The 20,517-nt window shown below is 36.0% G+C and overlaps 1 protein-coding gene across 1 annotated transcript in view; it reads right to left on the bottom strand.

Annotated features, from left to right (window-relative positions):
- Window positions 1–20,517, bottom strand: part of LOC122812004 (inactive carboxypeptidase-like protein X2) — a 730,993-nt gene that overhangs the window by 329,532 nt on the left and 380,944 nt on the right. Inside the window, exons 11-13 of the mRNA XM_044084217.1 lie at window positions 8,744–8,883; window positions 3,796–3,880; window positions 2,859–3,003 (exon numbers count right to left, since the gene is read on the bottom strand). Of these exons, the coding sequence (XP_043940152.1) occupies window positions 2,859–3,003; window positions 3,796–3,880; window positions 8,744–8,883 (370 nt within the window). The remainder of the gene's footprint in view (window positions 1–2,858; window positions 3,004–3,795; window positions 3,881–8,743; window positions 8,884–20,517) is intronic.

Raw genomic sequence — 20,517 nt, 5'->3', positions numbered from 1 at the left:
TCAACTTAAATGTAAACCCATACATTACAAGATGGGTTGCAAACTGGCTGAGTGACAGAACCCACAGGGTCAGAGTTGATGGCGCCATGTCAGACTCAAAACCTGTCACAAGTGGTGTCCCACAGGGCTCAGTCCTGGGCCCACTCTTGTTTGGCATCTACTTTTCTGAAGTGCAAGCAAACACAGGAGGGTTATGGCTGACAAAGTTTGCAGATGACTGCAAACTAAACACATCTGACATAGATATCCTTCAGAAGGGTCTCACAGAAACGGATAACTGGTGCCAGAGCCATGGCCTAAAGTTAAATGCCAAAAAATGCATAGTCATACCCTTTGGGAAAAACAAGGTTACCCCTAGCTACCATATAGGTGGCAATCCACTGATCACAGAAGAAGTTATTAGGGACCTGGGGACCCAGGTTGACAGTAGCCTTTCATTCGACACTCATATTGCTAAAGTAGTTAGGAAGACCTTCTACATTGCCCACCATATCATGAAGGGATTCACATCTAGATCAAGGGAGGTCATAGTCTCCCTATACTCATCACTCATCAGACCAATGATTGAGTACAATGCCCCATTCGGAATGTATCTGACCCGACACTTGCAGCAGCTGGAGAGACCACAAAAGTTCCTCACCAAAAGGATAAAGGGTCTCAAAAATCTGTCTTATGCTGCCCGACTGAAAGAACTCCAGCTATATTCAGTTGCTTACCGCTTGCTCAGAGGTGACCTGTGCCTGACATACAAGGCCATGTCAAACCCAGATTTGATGAACATGCTTCATCTCAAAAAATCTAGATCCCTCAAAGCCACAAGGGCGGGAGACTTAAACCTCGACACGGTTATTAATAGGACGTGCTGGAGGGATAGATTCATCACCCAAAGACTCCCTATGCTGTGGAACAAAATCCCGGTATATGTGAGGCAGAGCACCTCGCTGGCCTTGTTCAAGAGGAATCTTGACCAATGGATGGGAGATCGCAGATACACCCCAGGGGTTACCTCAGTGTCACTGCTCGACAGAGGCACAGCAAAATAATGGGCACAGTTTCTCCAAACTAAAGGGGTGGCGTAAGCCACAAAACTATGGGCTAGGCTTGTAAATGCCCTCAGGCAGATAGCCTAGTATGAACCTATGAACCTATGAACATAAATCATAACAATTTCTACCAAATATATGCAGGGGGGCAAGCCCCCACCCCTGCTAATTAAATATATCAACTCCAAGATTGCACATAGTGTAGTTAAGTCCAATCTTGGAGTAGATATATATAATTAGCAGGGTGCAGGGGCTTGCCCCTGCATATATTTGGTAGAAATTGTTATGATTTATGTTGTTTAAGCTGAGTTTACGCATAATATGTGTTTTCAGTATTTTGAGTTTCAGTATTTTGAGTATTCAGTATTTTGAGCTTTCAGTATTTTGAGTATTCAGTATTTTGAGCTTTCAGTATTTTGGTCTTCAGTATTATGAAGTTTTGTCATTTTCAGTATTATGAAGTTTCAGTGTTATGAAGTGAATCCATATATATATTAATATATATATATATATATATATATATATATATCTATATACACCTAACGTACTTCCTGTAAACTACAGTGACTGCAAACCCACTACTTCAACCTGATGACTGCACTGCTTATCTATAAATCCCATGGCCACCCATCTTTGCTCCAAGACTTATCACAGCTCTGCAAGACATGCCGACAGGGATCATCCTACAATTCTTCTTCTCACAGCAGAGCAGATACTTTCTCTACATGGGCATCAATTAACTATATGCCCTGATTTCATGATTTGCACTCCTTCAGTAAGGTAAGACCCCCATATCTATAACATCTAACTACAAATTGCATCACTGATTCTATGCTTTATATCCCTGTGGTGGAACTAGTCATCCCCTAAATGCCTGCTTTGCTCAAATGCACATACTCAATTTATCTCAAGATCTGGGTATATTGCTGAAGCAGTAGTTAAGGCTTACAACCTTGTTATACGTGAAATATATTCAAAATGAGCAAAACATATCAAAATAATCTGCTTATTTACTGGCTTAAACTTCTCCTACAATGAGGCTGTATTCTCTTCACTATATTTATATAGCCTACCTGCACTTTACTGATCCCCTGGTTCATCTTTTTCATGGGGAGAGGACAGATCTTTCTTCCCACATCTGTAGTCATCATAGATATACTTGCCAATCAGACATTACGATTCATATTCAGAACTCTCACATTAAGACTCTCAGTGCCTACTCAAATATACTCCTCAATCCCATTATAAAGTTTTCCCCTGACAGGCAAGACAAACTCATACACTAACACTTCTACAAATACTGTAAAAGAAAACCAATACAGAATTGTAAAAACTTGCTTTAATGCTTCTTGTCAATGATTTTGTTTTTACGACTGTCTCACTTCACTTACACAGAGCCAGCAAACATTACTGCACTGGTTAGGTGCCTGCCAAACTCTTGACATTCATAAGTAGCATCACGGCAAAGGCTGCATTTCACCAGCAGATGGCACTGTAAGACAGGAATGCTAAGTATCCAGTGCTGAGTCTAGAAAGTAATATCAGTGTAGTACATTCTATCTCCTATAGGCCTGTGAGGGTGGAGGTCAGAACTATAAACTGTCCCATCTGTCACAAGTGCTAGAGAGAACTGGTGAAGTGCCTTAACAGGACCTTCTAAGTAATGACAACTATTAAACAATGTACTAAAATATAAAAAAGCAGGTGCTCACTACATTTCCTTAGGCATCTTACCCTTGCAATGTTTACTTTGTGAGGCTACATGTGTACTTACTATTAAAGTAAGAATGAAATATGCTGTCAAAACAGCCTTACGTGATACTGGACATCCTAAGACTTCAAGTCGCATACAAAGACTCCCATTCCAGTTCTGTGGGTAGACACGAATGTAGCGTGCAAATACAGGTTCAGGAAGCTCTGTCAGCACTGGGGTATGCTTGTCCACACTGCCATGAAATAACTGCAAAAATAGTGAAAATCAGGGAAAAAAATCAGAAACCATAGATTCAAGGCATTTAAAATAAAATAAAAAAATCTAATTCTAGGCAGCAATCTCAGCACAGTGCCACATTATTGAAGACTCTGCAATGTATTTATCATGGTAACAAATGCTAATCTTTCATCTCCTGCCTGCTGTACACTCATTTTGTAGAACTGCTACGCCACATGACGTCCTGCAGCCAGTGCAGCAGTAAAAGGGAAAGTAACACTCTTTACCCACCATTAGTACAGCTGCTAACAAGCTGGTATAATTCCTGACACTGAGAAGAGTTGCGATTTTCAGCAATACATCCTACTCTATCAAGCCATGTATGCACTCTGCTTCTGTCCTCATATTCAAGCTATGGCATGACAGCCCAACTAAGCAGGCCAGTCATACATATTTATCCTTTGTTATAACATTCAGTATTAACTACTTTATGAGTATGATAATTAACATAATCTTGACTTCCACAGGCTGACCATCACTTAGCTATAAATTAGGCCAGCCATTATGCTAGAAAGTGACCTGCCCTCATAACAGCATCTTGATGACTAATGTCCACTATGCATAAACAATACACTTCCTGTCTTATACACAACTATTTTTTTTTTTTACTTTTACTTGCAATAAGCTGAAGATATTTGCAGTTTCAGTGCCCAGTGATGTATCATTATTTATGCTGGGATGTATAAAGGTAGGGACAGAGTATTACTGCATACATGACACCTAAAGGAACTGAAATGCTTATCAGACAAAGGCAATACCTACCCATTCCTCATAGCCATTGCTGTAAATCTGCCATGTCGTGCTGTCGTTGCTGAACCCCAGATAGAAGGAGGTCACAAAGTCATTACTGTACACAGACAGAAAAGGACAGGGGTCAGAAAGGAGAAACTGTTAACTCTACACGTTTAACATCTAATGTCTTATAAGTGTTGTTGAGAAACTGTTAAAAAGTTATAGACAGACAGCATTTGGGATACCATTTCTAAACATTTACCTCATAGATAACAGACTACTTGCAGCACTCTGAAAGTTTGTTTGGCATCTGACTGCTCCGTATAACTTTCAAATAAATTTGTTTTTTCAGCTCAGCAGAACCATAATATCAAAATGTCTTCCAGATGTTCACAGAAGCAGTACATGGTATATCATTTCATTTGAGCTATCCATATAATCATTCAAGTCTTCTTTCACTATGGCAGAGTTTGCACAGATTAAGGCAGATGAATGGTAATACTGGGAAAAAGTAAATGTTTACTGACAGGCATTCCAAGTTTTTGTGGATAAACATGACTGTGGATGCATGTGGGTATAGTTTAGGGGACAGGTTTAGCTCCGATTTTGAGTGTGTGTGTGTGTGTGTGTGTGTGTGTGTGTATGTGTGTCTACATGTGCACATGTGTGTGTGTACTGTAAGTGTGCATGCATGTATGTGTACATGTGTGTGTCTACATGTGCACGTGTGCGTACTGTGTTAAGTGTGCATGCATGCATGTATGTGTACATGTGTGTGTGTGCCTACATGTGCACATGTGTGTACTGTGTTAAGTCTACATGCATGTATGTGTATGTGTGTGTGTGCGTGTCTACATGTGCACGTGTGTGTACTGTGTTAAGTGTGCATGCATGTATGTGTGTGTGTGTGTGTGTGTGTGTGTGTGCGTGTGTGCGTGTGTGCGTGTGTGTGTGTGTGTGTGTGTGTGTATGTGTGTGTGTGTATCAACATGTGCAGGTGTGTGTACTGTGTTAAGTGTGCGTGCATATATTTGTATGTATGTGTGTGTGTGTGTGTGTGTGTGTGTGTGTGTGTTGATGTGGGGTGGGATGGGTCATACTGATAAATGACAGGTTTAGGGCCAATATGTGCATTTGTTGGAGTAGTAGACTGTTAGGGGACAAGTTTGGCTGCCGTATGTGTATGTGCATGAAAGAGGTATGTTGTAAAGGAGAATGCACAGTAACAAGGTTTATGTGCATGTGTTCATGTGGGGGATGCCATTTAAAAGTCATTTGCTGTCCAAAAAAATCCTTTTCACATTATGCATAATTCCTGACTTACAGTGATGCAGTGATTTGTCATAATGGGCTAAATTTCATTCTGTTTTCCCTACTTTGGATTTGTTTTCCATTTTTATTTTGCCTGCCTTTATTGTTCAGTTTGTCCCATGATCATAACAACAATTCATTGGAATGAATCAAAGTGCAGTACAGTATGTACTTAGAGAAGCTTTGCAAGGTGCAGCTCTGATACGGAGTTTACATGTATGGCTTTTGGGCAACATCCTGGTTTAGACAAATGTTATGTTAAAGTGTCTATCTTGCTTGTTAGAAAAGATGACTTATTTTTGCTTTTCCATCCAAGCAGGATTAAAAAAGAAATCCTGCCTTCATTAGACATGTCAATGGTGCTTTTACTATTTACCATTTGTCACTCGCATTTAAGAAAATGTTAGGGTCAACATTTTGTGTGTTTGCAGGTGAGTAAGCATGCTGTTAAGCTTATCTTCAATATGTGCACATATGGCGCATGATATTAAGACAGCTTCCAAATGTACATGATACATTGCTAAGGAACAATAATAATTCCAATGAATGTGTGCTTGTGCATATGAGTGTAAGACTGGGCATGATGTTAATGAAAAGGGAAATGGTTAGCTCTAATGTGTACATGTGTGTGTAGATGATCAAAAGTTTTAGCTTCAACATGTGTGCACAAGGACATTTTAAGTGAAAAAGACATGTTTAGCTCCAACATGTTTGTGTGTGTGTGTGTGTGTGTGTGTGTGTGTGTGTGTGTGTGTGTGTGTGTGTGTGTGTGTGTGTGTGTGTGGTGTGTGAAGGGAGGAGTGTGACGTTAACATAAAGGGACATGTTCAGCTCAAACATATTTCCGTGTGTGCTGAGGGAGTAAATTATTAAAGAACAGTTTCAGCTGCAACATGATTTTGTGTGCGTGTTTGTGTACAAGTTTATAAAGCTCTGTGAGTACATGCACACATGCATATGTGTGTCTGTATGTTTCTAAGGAATAAAATGAATTCTGTTATGCTAAATTCTGAACATTTAAAAACAGGCATGACGGGTCTATCTGTATAAAGTTGATACGTGTAGTTTTGCTCAAATTTCAAAATTTGTGACCCATTTTGGCATTAATCACAGACACAGGTTAAGAACATTTGAAGACTTATCAAGGACTTTCTGCCACTGATCTTAAATCAGCAAACAAGAAAAAGATGCAAACAATAAAACAAAGGCTGCTGATACCCTACGAAGAGTTTAAATAATATGCTTTCCCCACTCCTTCAGAGAGATGCAGGACTACTTACAAAACAGAGCAGCTGCAGGCTGTGCTATATGCAAGCTCTTGGAAAACTGCAGGAACATTTACCAAAATCTAACATTTGAGGATCTATACTATATGCAACTGGTTTTGTTCAGGATCTGTCGCAAGGAGGCCATTCTTATCAGATGACCCAGTTGTCAGAAAATGCCTGTTTCATTTACATTGCCCTAACAGACAGCCCAGATATTGTCTGCAATGCAACACAGTTTTTCTTGTTTTCATTGCTATACCTCTGTAATCAATGCAATGAAACAATGGATCTTTCTGAATCAGGACCAAAGGAAATTATAAACCCTGAATCCAGTGGATCACATCTATAAAAGTAGTGTAACCATACTAATAAAGCCTTATCAATGAAATATGATACAATTCTTTAACTAAGTAACCAAAGATTAAGTCTTAAAATGATAGTGAACTTAGCTGTTCTTTGATTTCAGAAAGATCCTGGTTAGGCTTCCTTCTAAAAAGCTCATTCACTTTAGGAATGGGGTATAAAATGGCAGACTGCAGCAGGAATTAAGAAGTACCATGACAAAGAGAGGTAACAAGGAGAGTAAATTGCAAAAACAGCATGGCCAGCGGGTACTGTAGCATCACTTCTGTAGCTGGTCCCTCTTTAATGATCAGAAATCAGTCAGAGAAAACCTAAAATGGCAGGTATGCCAAAGCAAGACACAATAAGGACTTTAACAAGTTTTATACAATGAAGGAGGCTGAAAAATGAAAAGGACACTAAACATCCTTGAGGTGCTGCAAAGATTGTTGACTAAAACTTGATACAAAAAGGAAATGTGTGTGCATCTGATACATATAAATCCAAACCAAGTGGGAAGATGCTAGATGTCACAAAACAAGAAAAGTGAACTGCAAGAGGCAGGATTATCTCCCAAGAGTGAACACAGAAGCACGATGTTATGACAGTTTTGCACATATACACGTGATGTGTTACTAAGTGATTGCATTATTTCAAAACATCATATGCATACATATGATATTATTAAAGGACAAAATTGGTTCTCATTGTGTGCATGTGGATGATGTGATATTAATGGACAATAGTGTGTGTGCCTGTGCATGACATATTATAAGGGACAATATTAGTTCACATGAGGGTATTTGTGTGTGTGTGTGTGTGTGTGTGTGTGTGTGTGTGTGTGTGTGTGTGTGTGTGTGAGTATGCGTAAATGTGTACATGCATATATGATAATGGACAGCAGATAAGCATAAGGGCCTTATGTAAAACAACAATGGATGCAAAACAGCTGTGGCAGGAGTGAAGACAAGGAAAAAGAAGGGTGACAGGTTAGGAAGATTCTATAGTTTTGTAATATGACTGTAATCTGAAGGGCAACACGCAATATAACTTTAAGCGGGAAAGACCTTGTCTGATCTAATTCTACAAAGAGAAGCCAAAATAGCTAAAGTTTACTAATGGGTATATGTGGTATATATATATATATATATATATATATATATATATATATATATATATATATATATATATATATATATATATATATATATATATATATATATATATAGAGAGAGAGAGAGGGAGGGAGAGAGAGAGAGAGAGAGAGAGAGAGAGGGAGAGTAAAGCTCTGATAATGCACCCTGTACAGGCCCAATGGAAAAGTATAGGGGACTTGGATGGGGTAGACAGCAGCATGCTGGAATTTGAAATGACTGAAAAGCTAAGTTCAAGGTATGGGAGTAAAGTTCTGGGTAAACCTGTCTTCTGAGATGTGCTTTACTCGTGGAGTACATATAAGGTCTCATATATTTGTAAATAAGACACAGTATGCAAACGTGAAATGGACAGTAAATATTATCAGAGGTGAAACTGGGATGGTGGAGGCAAACCAGGAGTGAAGCAAAAAAAATGACAGAAAGAGACATACACAGAGGAAAATATAAAAGAAAGTAAAAGATAGTGGATGGGGAGAAGGGATGAAGGCTAAAAAATGAATCCTTTTGATTAGGCTGGCAAAAGCAAACACTTATTGACTGCCATGTTACTGTTATAGCACTTAATATTTGGTTCTTAGCCTTCTGTTTCACCTTCAGTTATGACAAAGATCCTTTAGAAGCCAGGTCCTTCCTGTCTTCCTATGTATCCAATGAGCAACTGACCATGAGCAATATCCCTTACCTCACCCACTGTGTTAGTTAATGCCACCATCTCCTCCACCTCCATTTCACTGCATACTGTAATAAGTAGGTTTGACCTTAAAACCCAGCTGTAAATTTCATGCTCTAAGCACAGTATCATCTTGTCAAGAAATCTTAACAGACGATTTATACTCCACAAATGAAAGTGATGCTACATCCTTCATTGCCTTTTCCCAAACTGAAAGTGTTGTTACTCACTGTATCGCTGAATCTCGACCTTGTATTATGACTCCAGTAAATTCTGTAGTCTTTCTAGCATCCACCTCAAACCACTGTGATGGATCGTCAGATTCAGCACACCAGGCTCCATCATAAAAATCTTCTTCATTGGTGCCTGCCTGCAAATTCAAAAAAAAAAAAAAAGGAAAAATGTCCCATTCATGATCATCAAGCTGTATAATTCTTTTTACTTTTTGACATTGTAGTTAGTCATAAATAATGTTGCACAGCTAAGAAGGACCACTAATGAGCTCGTTGGCTAGTTGAAGACAGGGCAGATAACATTAATTGTGACAATAATGGCTATACAGACTCATATTACAATATCACATACTGCTCTGGATTTTAGCTGTTCTTCTTAATGAAAAAAGCTTCAGTGCTGAACAGAAATAACCAGGGTCACATGAAAAAAAAATACAAAAAAACATTCTGGTGAGTTTTGAACCAGAATCTTCTATTTTCCAAACCCTTGTTCTGACACTTTTTTTCCCAAATATTTTATTGATTTTCAAAAAGACAAAACATAATTTCTACTAGAATACAAATGAAACAAAGACAAAGTATATACAATATGTACATATGACCTATATGAAAAAAAATGAGAATAACTTAGAGTTAGAGAGAGGTAGTTACACATAACAAAAAAAAAATTAGTGTAATTTCTCCAAGTACTAAGAAGATGTGGAGATCTTTAAAGTTTCAATGAGAGAAAAACTTTCTTCCAAGGATTGTTGATCCATTTATTAGGGAAGATTCTTGTTTCTTTTACCTTTATTTATTTATTTATTTATTTATTTACAGTTGATTTACCAGGATTGTCCATTGGGCCCGAAGTACCCGTTTTCAATGGAGTCCTGGGGAGAAAAGCTCCTGAATAAAGATACAAAATATTACAGAAGTTTACACATTAACACATTCAGTCAAATTAATACAAATTGATAAAAAACAGTGGTAAAAAACTTTAACAGTGGTTGACAAAAAGGGAAATGTGTGTTCAAGACAAAAAACAGAGGAACAGGTGATTACAAGCAAAGAATCTTTGGTTATGCTATATAAGACTAGCATTTCATTGTTGTAGAAAATATGTAGTATTTAGAATGGAATACTAGAGTTTAAGAATTATTAGGGTGTTGTTGCATTAGCTAATTTATAGTTTCTGGTATATATGATGTGGTGCCTGTAGGAAGCAGGCTAGACTAGGAGGGATGAGAGCAGGAGCATTCCCAGGAAGATGTTAAGTGTGAGTGTAAAGATTTTTTAAAAGCTGGAAGTTTAGCAGTGGTACGAATGGAGGGGGGAAGGGAGTTCCAATTGCGTGCCAGGGAAAAGGACATCAGATTTTTCCCTGGCGAGTGAAGAGGTTTGTACAGTTCTATCAGATTTTGGTTATTAGATCTTAGGGCTCTTTGTGGCATGTGCATTTTAAAGGTGGAGCTGAGTGAGGGACAGAGAGATGGATGGAATATGAGTTTATGGGCAAAGCAGAGCTGAGTAAAGGTGAGATAGTTAGGAAGTTCAAGCCAGTTTAGTTTGTGGAGAGATAGACAGTGGTGGGTAGATGCTTTGTGGCCAGTGGTGAATTTGGCAATTTTATTATAACATGAGGACAGTTTTGTTTTAAGGGATGATTGAAGATTTGTTAGAAGGGGAGCCCCATATAGAAGTGAAGGAATGAGGAATGTTGTAGCAAGAGTATGTTTAGTAGATGTGGAGAGGAATTTATTATGACGGTAAAGCATGCCAAGTTTATAATGGGTTTTCTTTATGTTTAGTAGTAGGTGGCTATTGAATTTGAGTTGGTCATCTATCAGGACCCCTAACAGTTTGCTTTCAGATACTTGTTCAAGAGGGGTGTTGTTTTGGCTGATGATAGAGAGTAGATTTGTGTTAATGGTTGTGTTTTTAGAGGGGGTGAATACCATAAGCTTGGTTTTAGATGCATTGAGTGCTAGATGACTGTTTTTCATCCATTGTTCTGTGGTGGAGAAAGCCTCTTGGGTTAATTTTAAGAGAGTGGGAATGGATGTGGCTGTGCAGATGATTGTAGAGTCATCTGCATATTGAACAAGTTTGGCATGGGGAATTGAGTGGGAGAAGTCATTTATGAATATATTGAAGAGGAGAGGACCCAAGATGGAACCTTGGGGGACACCAGTGGGTGTATTTAGAAAGGAGGAGATGGCTGTTTTCCATTTGACAGCTTGTTGCCTATGGGAGAGATAGTTGGTGAACCAATTGATAGTGGCAGGGGATATGTTAAGGTTAGATAGCTTAGTAAGGAGAAGGCTGTGAGATATGGTGTTGAAGGCTTTAGAAAGGTCGAGAAGGAGAGTGGATACAACAGAGCCGGAGTCTCGGGCAGTATTTACTGTTTCCAGGAAGGAAAGGAGGGCAGTCATGGTGCTGTGGCTGGGTCTGAAACCATGTTGTGTGGGGGTTAGTAAGTTGTTGTCCAGGAGATAGGGAAAGAGTTGGAGATGGATGCATTTTTCTAAGAGTTTTGATATAGGAGAAAGGATGGCGATGGGACGGTAGTTAGTGATATCATAGTTCTTGCCTCCTTTATGTAAGGGTATGATGAAAGCTCTTTTCCAGAGTGTGGGAGTAAGACCTTCTTAGATAGAGCGATTTATTAGGATGCTGATGGGGAAGGCAATGGCATCAGCAGCAATGTTAAGGAAGTATGAGGGTATGTTATCAGGTGCATTAGTACATGGTTTTAGCTTTTGTAGGAGCTTTTTTATGGTAGAAGTAGGGATGGGTTTTAGGGAAAAAGGTGTGAGTTGAGAGGTAGGAGATGAGGGTGGAGGAAGGAGGTGGGATGTAGGTGTAGATGGTTTGGTGTTAGTGTAGAAGGATGTGGTAAGTTTAGAGATAGAGTCTAAGAAGAAAGAGTTGAATTGGGTGGCGAGGTTGATATCTGGAGCACTTGGGTCTGGGCTTGGGTTTTCTGCAGTGCCAGGTTTTAGGAGTTTATTGATACCTTTCCAGAATTTTTGAGGGTTGGTTTTATGGTTGTTTTGAAGTATGGAGTAGTAGTTTTGACGATCTATTGTGATAAGCTTTTTGACTTTGTTGCGAAGAGTTTTGAATTCATTTAGGGTAGAGGAAGTTTTGTTTCTTTGGTAGTGTGCCCAGGCTTTGTCTCTAAGTCGCATGATAGTTAGTGTATTTTTTGTAAGCCAGGGGGCAGTATTGTTTCGAATTAGTTTTGTTTTTATGGGGGCTAGACTATCCAGGAGTTTCATAAAATTTGTATTGAAGTATGCAACAGCATTATCCAGGGGTAGAGTTTTTAGTGGATTCCAATTTGTTGATTTTAGGGAGTCTGAGAAGGTTACTGGGTCAAAGTTTTTTTGGTTTCGAGTGCTGATGTAATTATGTGTTGCTTGTAGTGGACATGGAAGACGTTTGGTGAATATGGGAAGATGGTCACTGAGGGAGTCAGGGAGAGTTCCGCTGTCGGTGTAGTAGTGGGGGTGAGATACTAAAATCCAATCTAGGGTATTGCCAGTGGAGAAATCTTTAGAGGGTCTGGTAGTCTGGTTGATGAGCTGGGAGTATTTATAGAGGTTAATGTTTGTAGGGTGTGTGGGGGAATTAATGCAGGACCAATTAATGTTTGTGTCACCCATGATAATAGTTTCATTACTGATATTGATAGAAAGCCAGGATAGGATGTCTTCTAAAACAGAGACATTGTCACCAGGGGGGATGTAAAGTGAAACTATGCAGATTTGTTTGTGTTTGTTTAATTGAAATAAAGCTAATGTTAATTCTGTGTTGGAGAAATTTGGAATGGGTTTGTTATAGGGAGTAATGGATAGGGTGGAAGAATAGATTAAAGCTACCCCACCACCCTTTTTCTGGATTCTGTCTTTTCTGATTATTGAGTAGTTTGGAGGTAGAACTTCAGTATCTTTTATATGGGGTTTTAGCCAGGTTTCGGAAATAGCTAAGATGTCGGGTTTGTTATGTAGAAGCCATGCTTGTAGGTTAGGGATTTTGTTTGCTATGCTTTGAGCATTTAGAGAAGCAAGTAGGATGGATTTGGATATGGAGGAAGTGGTGGTTGGGCCTGGGTTAGGATGTATATCTCCAGATAGGAGTATGGTTGTAAGATGTTCAATTAAATTTCTAAGATGTTTGGATTGCCTTGATTGACTGTTATAGATTTTCAGATATTTGTGAATATTGGAGCTTGGGAAGGGACTAAAGAGTTTGTAAGAAGTGTTTAGTTTATAGTGAAAAAGCAGATGGGGGTTAATGGGATAGAGTCCAGGGGCTATTGAGATAAAAGACTTTAAGTCAGAAAAGGGGAGTGTGCTGGTAGAGTGAGTGGGTGGAAGATAATATGTGGTGTTGGGTTGGGTGAGATAGTGGATGTAAGTAAGGATGAGAAGTAATAGTAGATGAATTAAGAGTGATTTGCATGTTATAGTCATGTTGTGGTTTTGTTATGGTGTTAAGTGGATGCGAAGTTATGGGATATGAGGAGAGGTGTGAAGAGGAGTTTTATGAGGATGGCATTGTTGGTGAAAAAGGGAGGGGTGTAGTTGGTGGAAAGTAAGTAGGATAGGATTAAGGGGGATGGGGGTGGGTGGAATGTTGTAATTAAGAGGAAGTGGTGTAATTGCTTTGTTTCCATATGTATTGTTTCTTCTAGTAGAGTCATAAATTCTTGAAAGTTGGGTTCAGAAGAAGTTTTCCATTTTCTTGTAATACATTTTCTAGCAATTGCTAGTATAGTCAATAGTAGATACAAAATATTTTTGCTCATAACATTTGTTTCAATTATATTCAGAAAAATCATGGATTTAGTTAGTATGAAGGAATCTGAAAAAAATAGCTTGAAGGAAATTTCCAATCTCTTCCCAGAATTTTTTAATTTTGATACACTCAAAAAATATATGAATCCAATCAGCATTACAATTCTGAGAACATCTCCAACAAAGCACTTGTTTAGAAGAGTCCATTTTAGCTATCCGTTTGGGGGTGTAAAACACCCTGTGTAAGAATTTCCATGAAAAATTCTTTTCAAGCTTGTATATTGGAAGTTAATTTAATAGAATACAATAAATTAATTTTGTTTTCAGAGGAGAGGTTAATCTGATGACCTTTAGTAATAAAGTTCCAGAAGTTTTGTTTTGGATTAACTTTGTAAATTACTATGTTTTTATAGAGCAATGAGGTTAAATTAGACCAATTATGATTATTATAAACCATTTCTTGGATAATGGAAATTAATTTTGGTTCAGAACTAAAGGAGGAATTATTGATTATTCTGTATAACTCTTGAGCATGAAATAAAATGCTTTGAAGTATAAGCCAATCTGAATTTGGAATATCAAAGGTGTTTATTATTTGTTGTATGTTTAAGACTGATGAGTTCCTGATACAATCTTGCCATTAAGTATTTTTTTTAGTTCCCAATTATTTATAATGTTTTCATGTAATTTGCTGGGAAAGTTTTTAATTATTTTGAAAGGAATTAAGAGTTCCCACCATAATTTAATGTCTAAGTTTGAGTTTATGAAAGATCTAAATGAGTTGTAGATGTAGTTTATGAAGACTGAGTTGGTGGGTTTCGAAACATTAAATTGTAAATTAAGACATAATATTTTCCAAAATATATTTATTTGATCATTTGAAAGAGTATTTTTTGTGAGTTTATTCTCATTTAAAAATACAGAAATATGAAGGGATTTCCAAGCTGATGAAATTTTTGGGTCTATCCAGTTGAAAACTCTTTTGAATATAGAAGCCTTAATATATGTCTCTAAGTCTGGAAAATTAATTCCTCCCATTTCCCAGGGTCTAATATGGTGAGTATAGGCTATCCTGTTTCGTTTAGGGAACCAGAAAAAATTTAAAAGAATTTTATTTATGTCTTGTAATAGTTTTTTATTAGGTAGCATTGGAATGGCTTGAGCTATATAGTTTATTTTTGGTAATAATATCATCTTTATTAATTGAAGTCTATCCTCAAACTTTAGGAATAATTTATTCCATTTGTCAGTGAGTAGTTTTATGGTATTTAATATATTTTTTTATAGTTTGTAGATAGAGTGTTATTAATATTGTCATCAATAGTAATTCCTAGGTAATTTATAGAAGATACCTGTTTGACTATTAAATGGACTGGAGTTATGAAAGAATTTTGTTTTTTATTTAAATGCATATAATTAGATTTAGATTCACTTATATGTAAATCTGAGCTATCAGAGAACCTTTTAGTCTGAAGATCTAACTCTTTAAGAGATTCTTGTGAGACACTCAGAGTTAAAAGCATATCGTCCGCAAAGAGCATGATTTTGGAATTAAATTGATCATAAATGTATATGCCTTTAATTTTTGTGTTTTGGCGTAATGTAATAGCAAATAATTCTATTGCAAGAGCGAATACAATGGGCGACAAAGGACAGCCTTGCTTTGTACCTTTCAGTATTTTAATGGGTTTTGAAGTAAAAGGGCCTAGTTTTACATATGCAAGATTATTTATATATAGATTTTTTATCAAAGTAATGAAATGAGATGGAAAATCAAAGATTTCTAAAGCTTTGAAGAGATAATCCCATTTCAGCATATCAAAAGCTTTTTCAATATCAAGGGCTATTAGAAGAGCTTCTCGACTGTTCCTATTTAAAATGTCGATAAGGGACAGTATTCTTAAAATATTATCGTAAGTGTGCCTATTGTAAATAAAACCAGACTGATCAGAATTTATAATATGTGTTAAGGATTTTTTTAATTCTATTTACAAGAATGGATACAAATATCTTGTAGTCAGTATTTAGCAAGGAAATTGGTCTATAGGAACTACATTGTTTTGGATCTTTATTTTCTTTTAATATAGGAGTGATTAGGGAATATTTCCAAGAGGGAGGAATTAAATTATCGGTTTGAATTACATTTAAGGCTTTATGGAAAATTGAGATGGCTGAGGGAGGGAATAACTTATATAGTTCCATTATAACTCCATCTATCCCGGGGCTTTATTATTTTTACTTTCTTTAATTTTATCAACTACTTCTTTAAGAGAGATTTGTTTTAAGATCTCAGATTTTAGTTTATCTGGAATTTTATTTATTTTAAATAAACTTTTATCTACATCTATATGTTGAAATTATGCTGAATTATTGAGTTGGTGGTCAGAGTAATGATATTTAAAGGCTTCAAGAATATCACTAATGTCTGATACCATTTTATTATTTCTACCTTCATGAATGATTTTTGTAATATTGTTATCTGAGGCCTGTCTTTTAACTCTCATTGAAAGATTATGTAGATGTTTGGGCGACATTGAGTGTGAGTTGATTTTTAGTTTTTCTAATGCCAAATTTGTTTTATGAGTTAATATTTAATTGTATTTGTTATTTAAGTCTGTAATTGTTTTCTTTTTTGTTTTTGGATGTTGTGAATTATCTTTATTGATAATTATAAGCTTATTTTGAATATTATGAAGTTCTGATTCCCATTCTTTAGTCTTAGTTTTAAACCAAGCTAGAATTTTACCAAATAAGTAAGCTTTTAGTGTATCCAAGAGAATTGTCAAACATATATCATTTGATTGGTTAATGTCAAGAAAGTTTTGAATTTCGTGATCTAACCATGGCTTGAATTGTGGTAGTTTGGTGATGTATGCTGGTATCCTTGCTGTGAAGACCAACCTTTTAAAATCAATTTCAAGTTTAAAAACAAGTGAAGTATGATCAGAAAATGGGCAATTAATTATAGAAAAGTTAATTATTTTCATACTTAAATCTTGAGATACATAAAGTTTATCAATTCTGGTTTGGGTGCCACTATGAGAAAAGGATAGTGAGTTAGGGTCTTTATAACTGTAGGTGTCAATTAGATTTAGGTTCTCAAACCAATTTCTTAGAGCTTTTCCTAGAGACGTAAGACGGAAGTGCTTTTTATTTGAGGTTTCAGAAATGTCTAAAGTACAGTTGAAGTCTCCCCCTAGAATCAAAATACCCTTATAAACTTTGTTAATTAGTTCTAAATGTTTCCTAACAGTTCCTATCCCTATACCAGGAAACCGATAGGTATTAACAAGTGTCCATATTCTATTATTAAATCTAATTATTACAATTGAAATAAGACCTTCTTTGTCTTCATACTTATAAATAATTTGGGGAATGATGACATTTTTCCTCCAAAGTATTAAAACTCCTCTTGTTTTTTTCTTGTATGATGAGCAAGATAGATTTATATATTCCAATAGATTCCAATTAAAGTTATCATCTGATTTTAGATGGGATTCTTGAATAAATACAACCTGAATTTTATTTAGTTTCAAGTATCTAAGGAAATTGAATCTTTTCACTGGATTGTTTAATCCATTAACATTTAAGGATAGTAAGGTTAAATCCATCAAGTATGACTTTCATGTGAGTTAATTGAAGTTTTCATGTTTGGTATTGACTGGATAATAAAGAGTGTAACTTTATCTAGAAAAAAAATGTGTGAAATAGTTAGTTTAGTTCTCCCTAACAAATTGTATAAAGTTTTATTAAAGATAGGCCAATAAAATTAAGATTTGAACACTGAATAAAAAATAAGTAACAATAACCATATTAATAAAGATTTTATTGAAAACTTTAACCAACATGAAGTGACATGCACTTCTAATCTGAGTGAACGTATAAGTTCAAACAGATTAACCTTCATGACAAACAAAAAGTGATTAACGACAATAACATGTCTGAGCTCCAGTACGAGTTAATAGGAGATCTAAAATTAATTTATATATCCACTTTTGTTTTTAGAATTAAATGAATAGATGAAATTTGTAATACATAAAGGAAATAGATTTTAAAACTGATATAATAGAAACAGCTTATTCAAAACAATTGTTAATGGGAGCAAATACAATTTTAAGTAATTGTAAGTGTATAGAACAGAGGAAGATTTCATATAATAAACATATTAATGCTAAGTTATAAAATATTCAAAGTAGAAAGAAAGTCTAGGTATAATGATTGATGAAACCTATTTAATGATAAATACTGTAACCAAATAAAATAGTCATAGTTTAGTAATAAATAAATAGATGCATAAATAAACATAAATACATACATTTTCCATATTATCTACTTTGTCAATGCCTTAACTATTTCAAATTAAAGAATATACTAGCCATTAACAAAGTTAGTATAAGTAAGTTCATTTACTAGAGTTGAAATTAAGTATCTAACAATGACTAAGAAAATCCCTTCTGTCTTTTGAGTCCACTATACTATAAAAAAACTATAGTTTTGAACATATTGTGGGAATTAAACTTGTAAACTTTTAATATTTAAATAATATAGCATATAATCAAATTACACATAGTAGACTCAATGAAGCATGCCAGATATAGAAGCATCACATTTACTAAAATACAAATATTTATCCAATTTCATTTCTGGCATGTTTAGATTATAAAACTGCTTAGTGGATAAGCATAACAGAACAAAGTACACTAGATGTAAAGCATCATTATTTCCACTGCGTAAAGAGTTTCATTTTTAACTATCAATAGGACAATTGAAGAACTATTATAAATCAGCAGCCACAGATTTCCTCAATATCAATAATCATTAATACAAGGATAATAAAGTTAATAATGTACTAGTCCACTAAGTTATGAATACTATTACTTACATTCTTTTTGGGTAGTGATTAACAGCATAGTCAATCACAAATCAAAATTCTGTATTAGTTCCATTGTCTATACGCAAAAAAAAATGCCTTAAATTATTGAATACATGTAGTCAATACTAGTGTTATGAATTTACCCAAATCAAAAAAGATATGAAGTATTGTTTATAATTGAAAGTATAAGCATCTTATTCCAGAATTATGGCAATTTATATTCTCTAGGGTTTCATATTTCTACTGAGTTGTTATGTATATCTTTATTATTTATTGTCATCTAAAAGGTAAATATTCGTAAACCCCATTTCAAATTTACTAAACACAACCCATAGAGAAATCTGGATCAGAAATTTAACTAAACAGATAGCTTATATTATATGTTTGCAGATTAAAACTATGAATCAATACTTGTTAATTTCTGCCTACTATGCATTTAATCTTGTCTATAGTTTTAAATAAATAAAAAGCAAAATACTAATTTACCCATTAATCATCTGCTATAGTTAATTTAGACTAACTCCCATCACTTCCTACACTAACTGCATTGTTGTTTCATAGGATGTCTATTGTAAGAAAAACTGTGATCGCTACTGGTGATGTGAATACCACACACACTTCTTTTCTACTACATTAAGATACTGGATAAAACCTCAGCCAACATTAAAGATTCACCAGCCTCACTTGCTTACAAATTAGGCAAATAGTACTGGCTATAGAGAACCTAAACTGATGACATAAAATCTATATATAGAGACGTTACTGAGGTGCATAACTGATGTAAATTGAGAACAAAAATCTGTTGTGAAAACAGTTACATGCAGGGTGCTAGAAACTAGCAGCATTACAATAACTTAGTAGGAATTAGCAGCTTTAAACATAGCCAAAAAAATTTAATGCATATTTAAAAATAATCGGAGACAGGAAGGGGGACTGAGTTAACATACATGTTCTGAATGATACCAGTTTATAGCTTTCAAATATAGAATGACATTCATCTTAAGCCACTACTATCATGACAAGTTAAGAGGCTCAACTAAAATCCAAAACAAAATCTGCGTTAGTTGAGAGGTATAGGTAGGAGCAGATCAGCTATTTTGAATGGACATCCACACAAGAGTTGAACCGCACAACTATAAAGTAATAAAACGCCAGAACAGCGACCAGCTACCCTATTTTTTGCACTCATGCGCACCAATTTGAGCAGATTTCTAGCTCTAAAGCTTCCATCTCCAAGACAAGGGACATTGGCTGTTTAAACGGAAGAAGCTCTAGGATTGAGTACCCCAAGAACCACTAACAGCCTACCTGTAAGCACCACACACATCTGCATTCCCTCATAGCAAGCCACTACACAACACATAATGTATATCTGCCATCCCACCATCGCAGGAGATATGGGCAATCTACACAAAATGGAGGGACACAGACCCAGAATCAGACATCCTCCCTGACTATTGTTCTCAAAAAAATGAATAAAAGGGGTAATTTAGTAACTTATTCTCATTGCACGCTCCTCGACCGTCCACATTCCCACAGAAACAAGACAAACTCAGCAGCACGCCAATGTCTCTCCCCCTCAAAACAACTACCCCATGCAACCACCAAGCGATCACAACAAGCACTCGCTAGTGTATTGGATTCTTTGCCCAGCAATGGAAAAGCACCCAAAATAAGTGCCAACAATGTAATAGGTCACGTAATAACAGATCCACAACTACATCGAGAGTTCTCCCATGGCCCAACAAGGAACAAACCTGTTCACATATTTCATCATCCCAGGCAATCATGAAACACAACAACACAGTAAATGAACCTGTCAAATCCCATAACGGGCACTGTTCACCGTCAATCTTCAAGGAGCTTCAGCCCTCCCCACAGCATCGTTCACGCAGTTGACAGAAATAACTGTAAAAATGCATCGCACAACATAGAGTCTATCCTCGTCAGCAAATATACAGAACCTTCATTATTGTATCTCTAAGTTTACAAACTAGCCTGGCCAAACATACATCCTTAAACTAAACAGTGCACGACTCAACAGTAAAAAGACAGTGTAAATCCGTACACGAGCTGATATAGACAGAAACCTTCCTAAAAACTGAAACATT

This window comes from Protopterus annectens, chromosome 9.part0 (genome assembly GCF_019279795.1).
Source record: "Protopterus annectens isolate FY-2018-M chromosome 9.part0, PAN1.0, whole genome shotgun sequence".
NCBI classification, from domain to species: Eukaryota; Metazoa; Chordata; order Ceratodontiformes; family Protopteridae; genus Protopterus; species Protopterus annectens.
The sequence above is the reverse complement of the archived record's forward strand: the minus strand, read 5'-3'. Positions and strand labels throughout refer to the sequence as shown.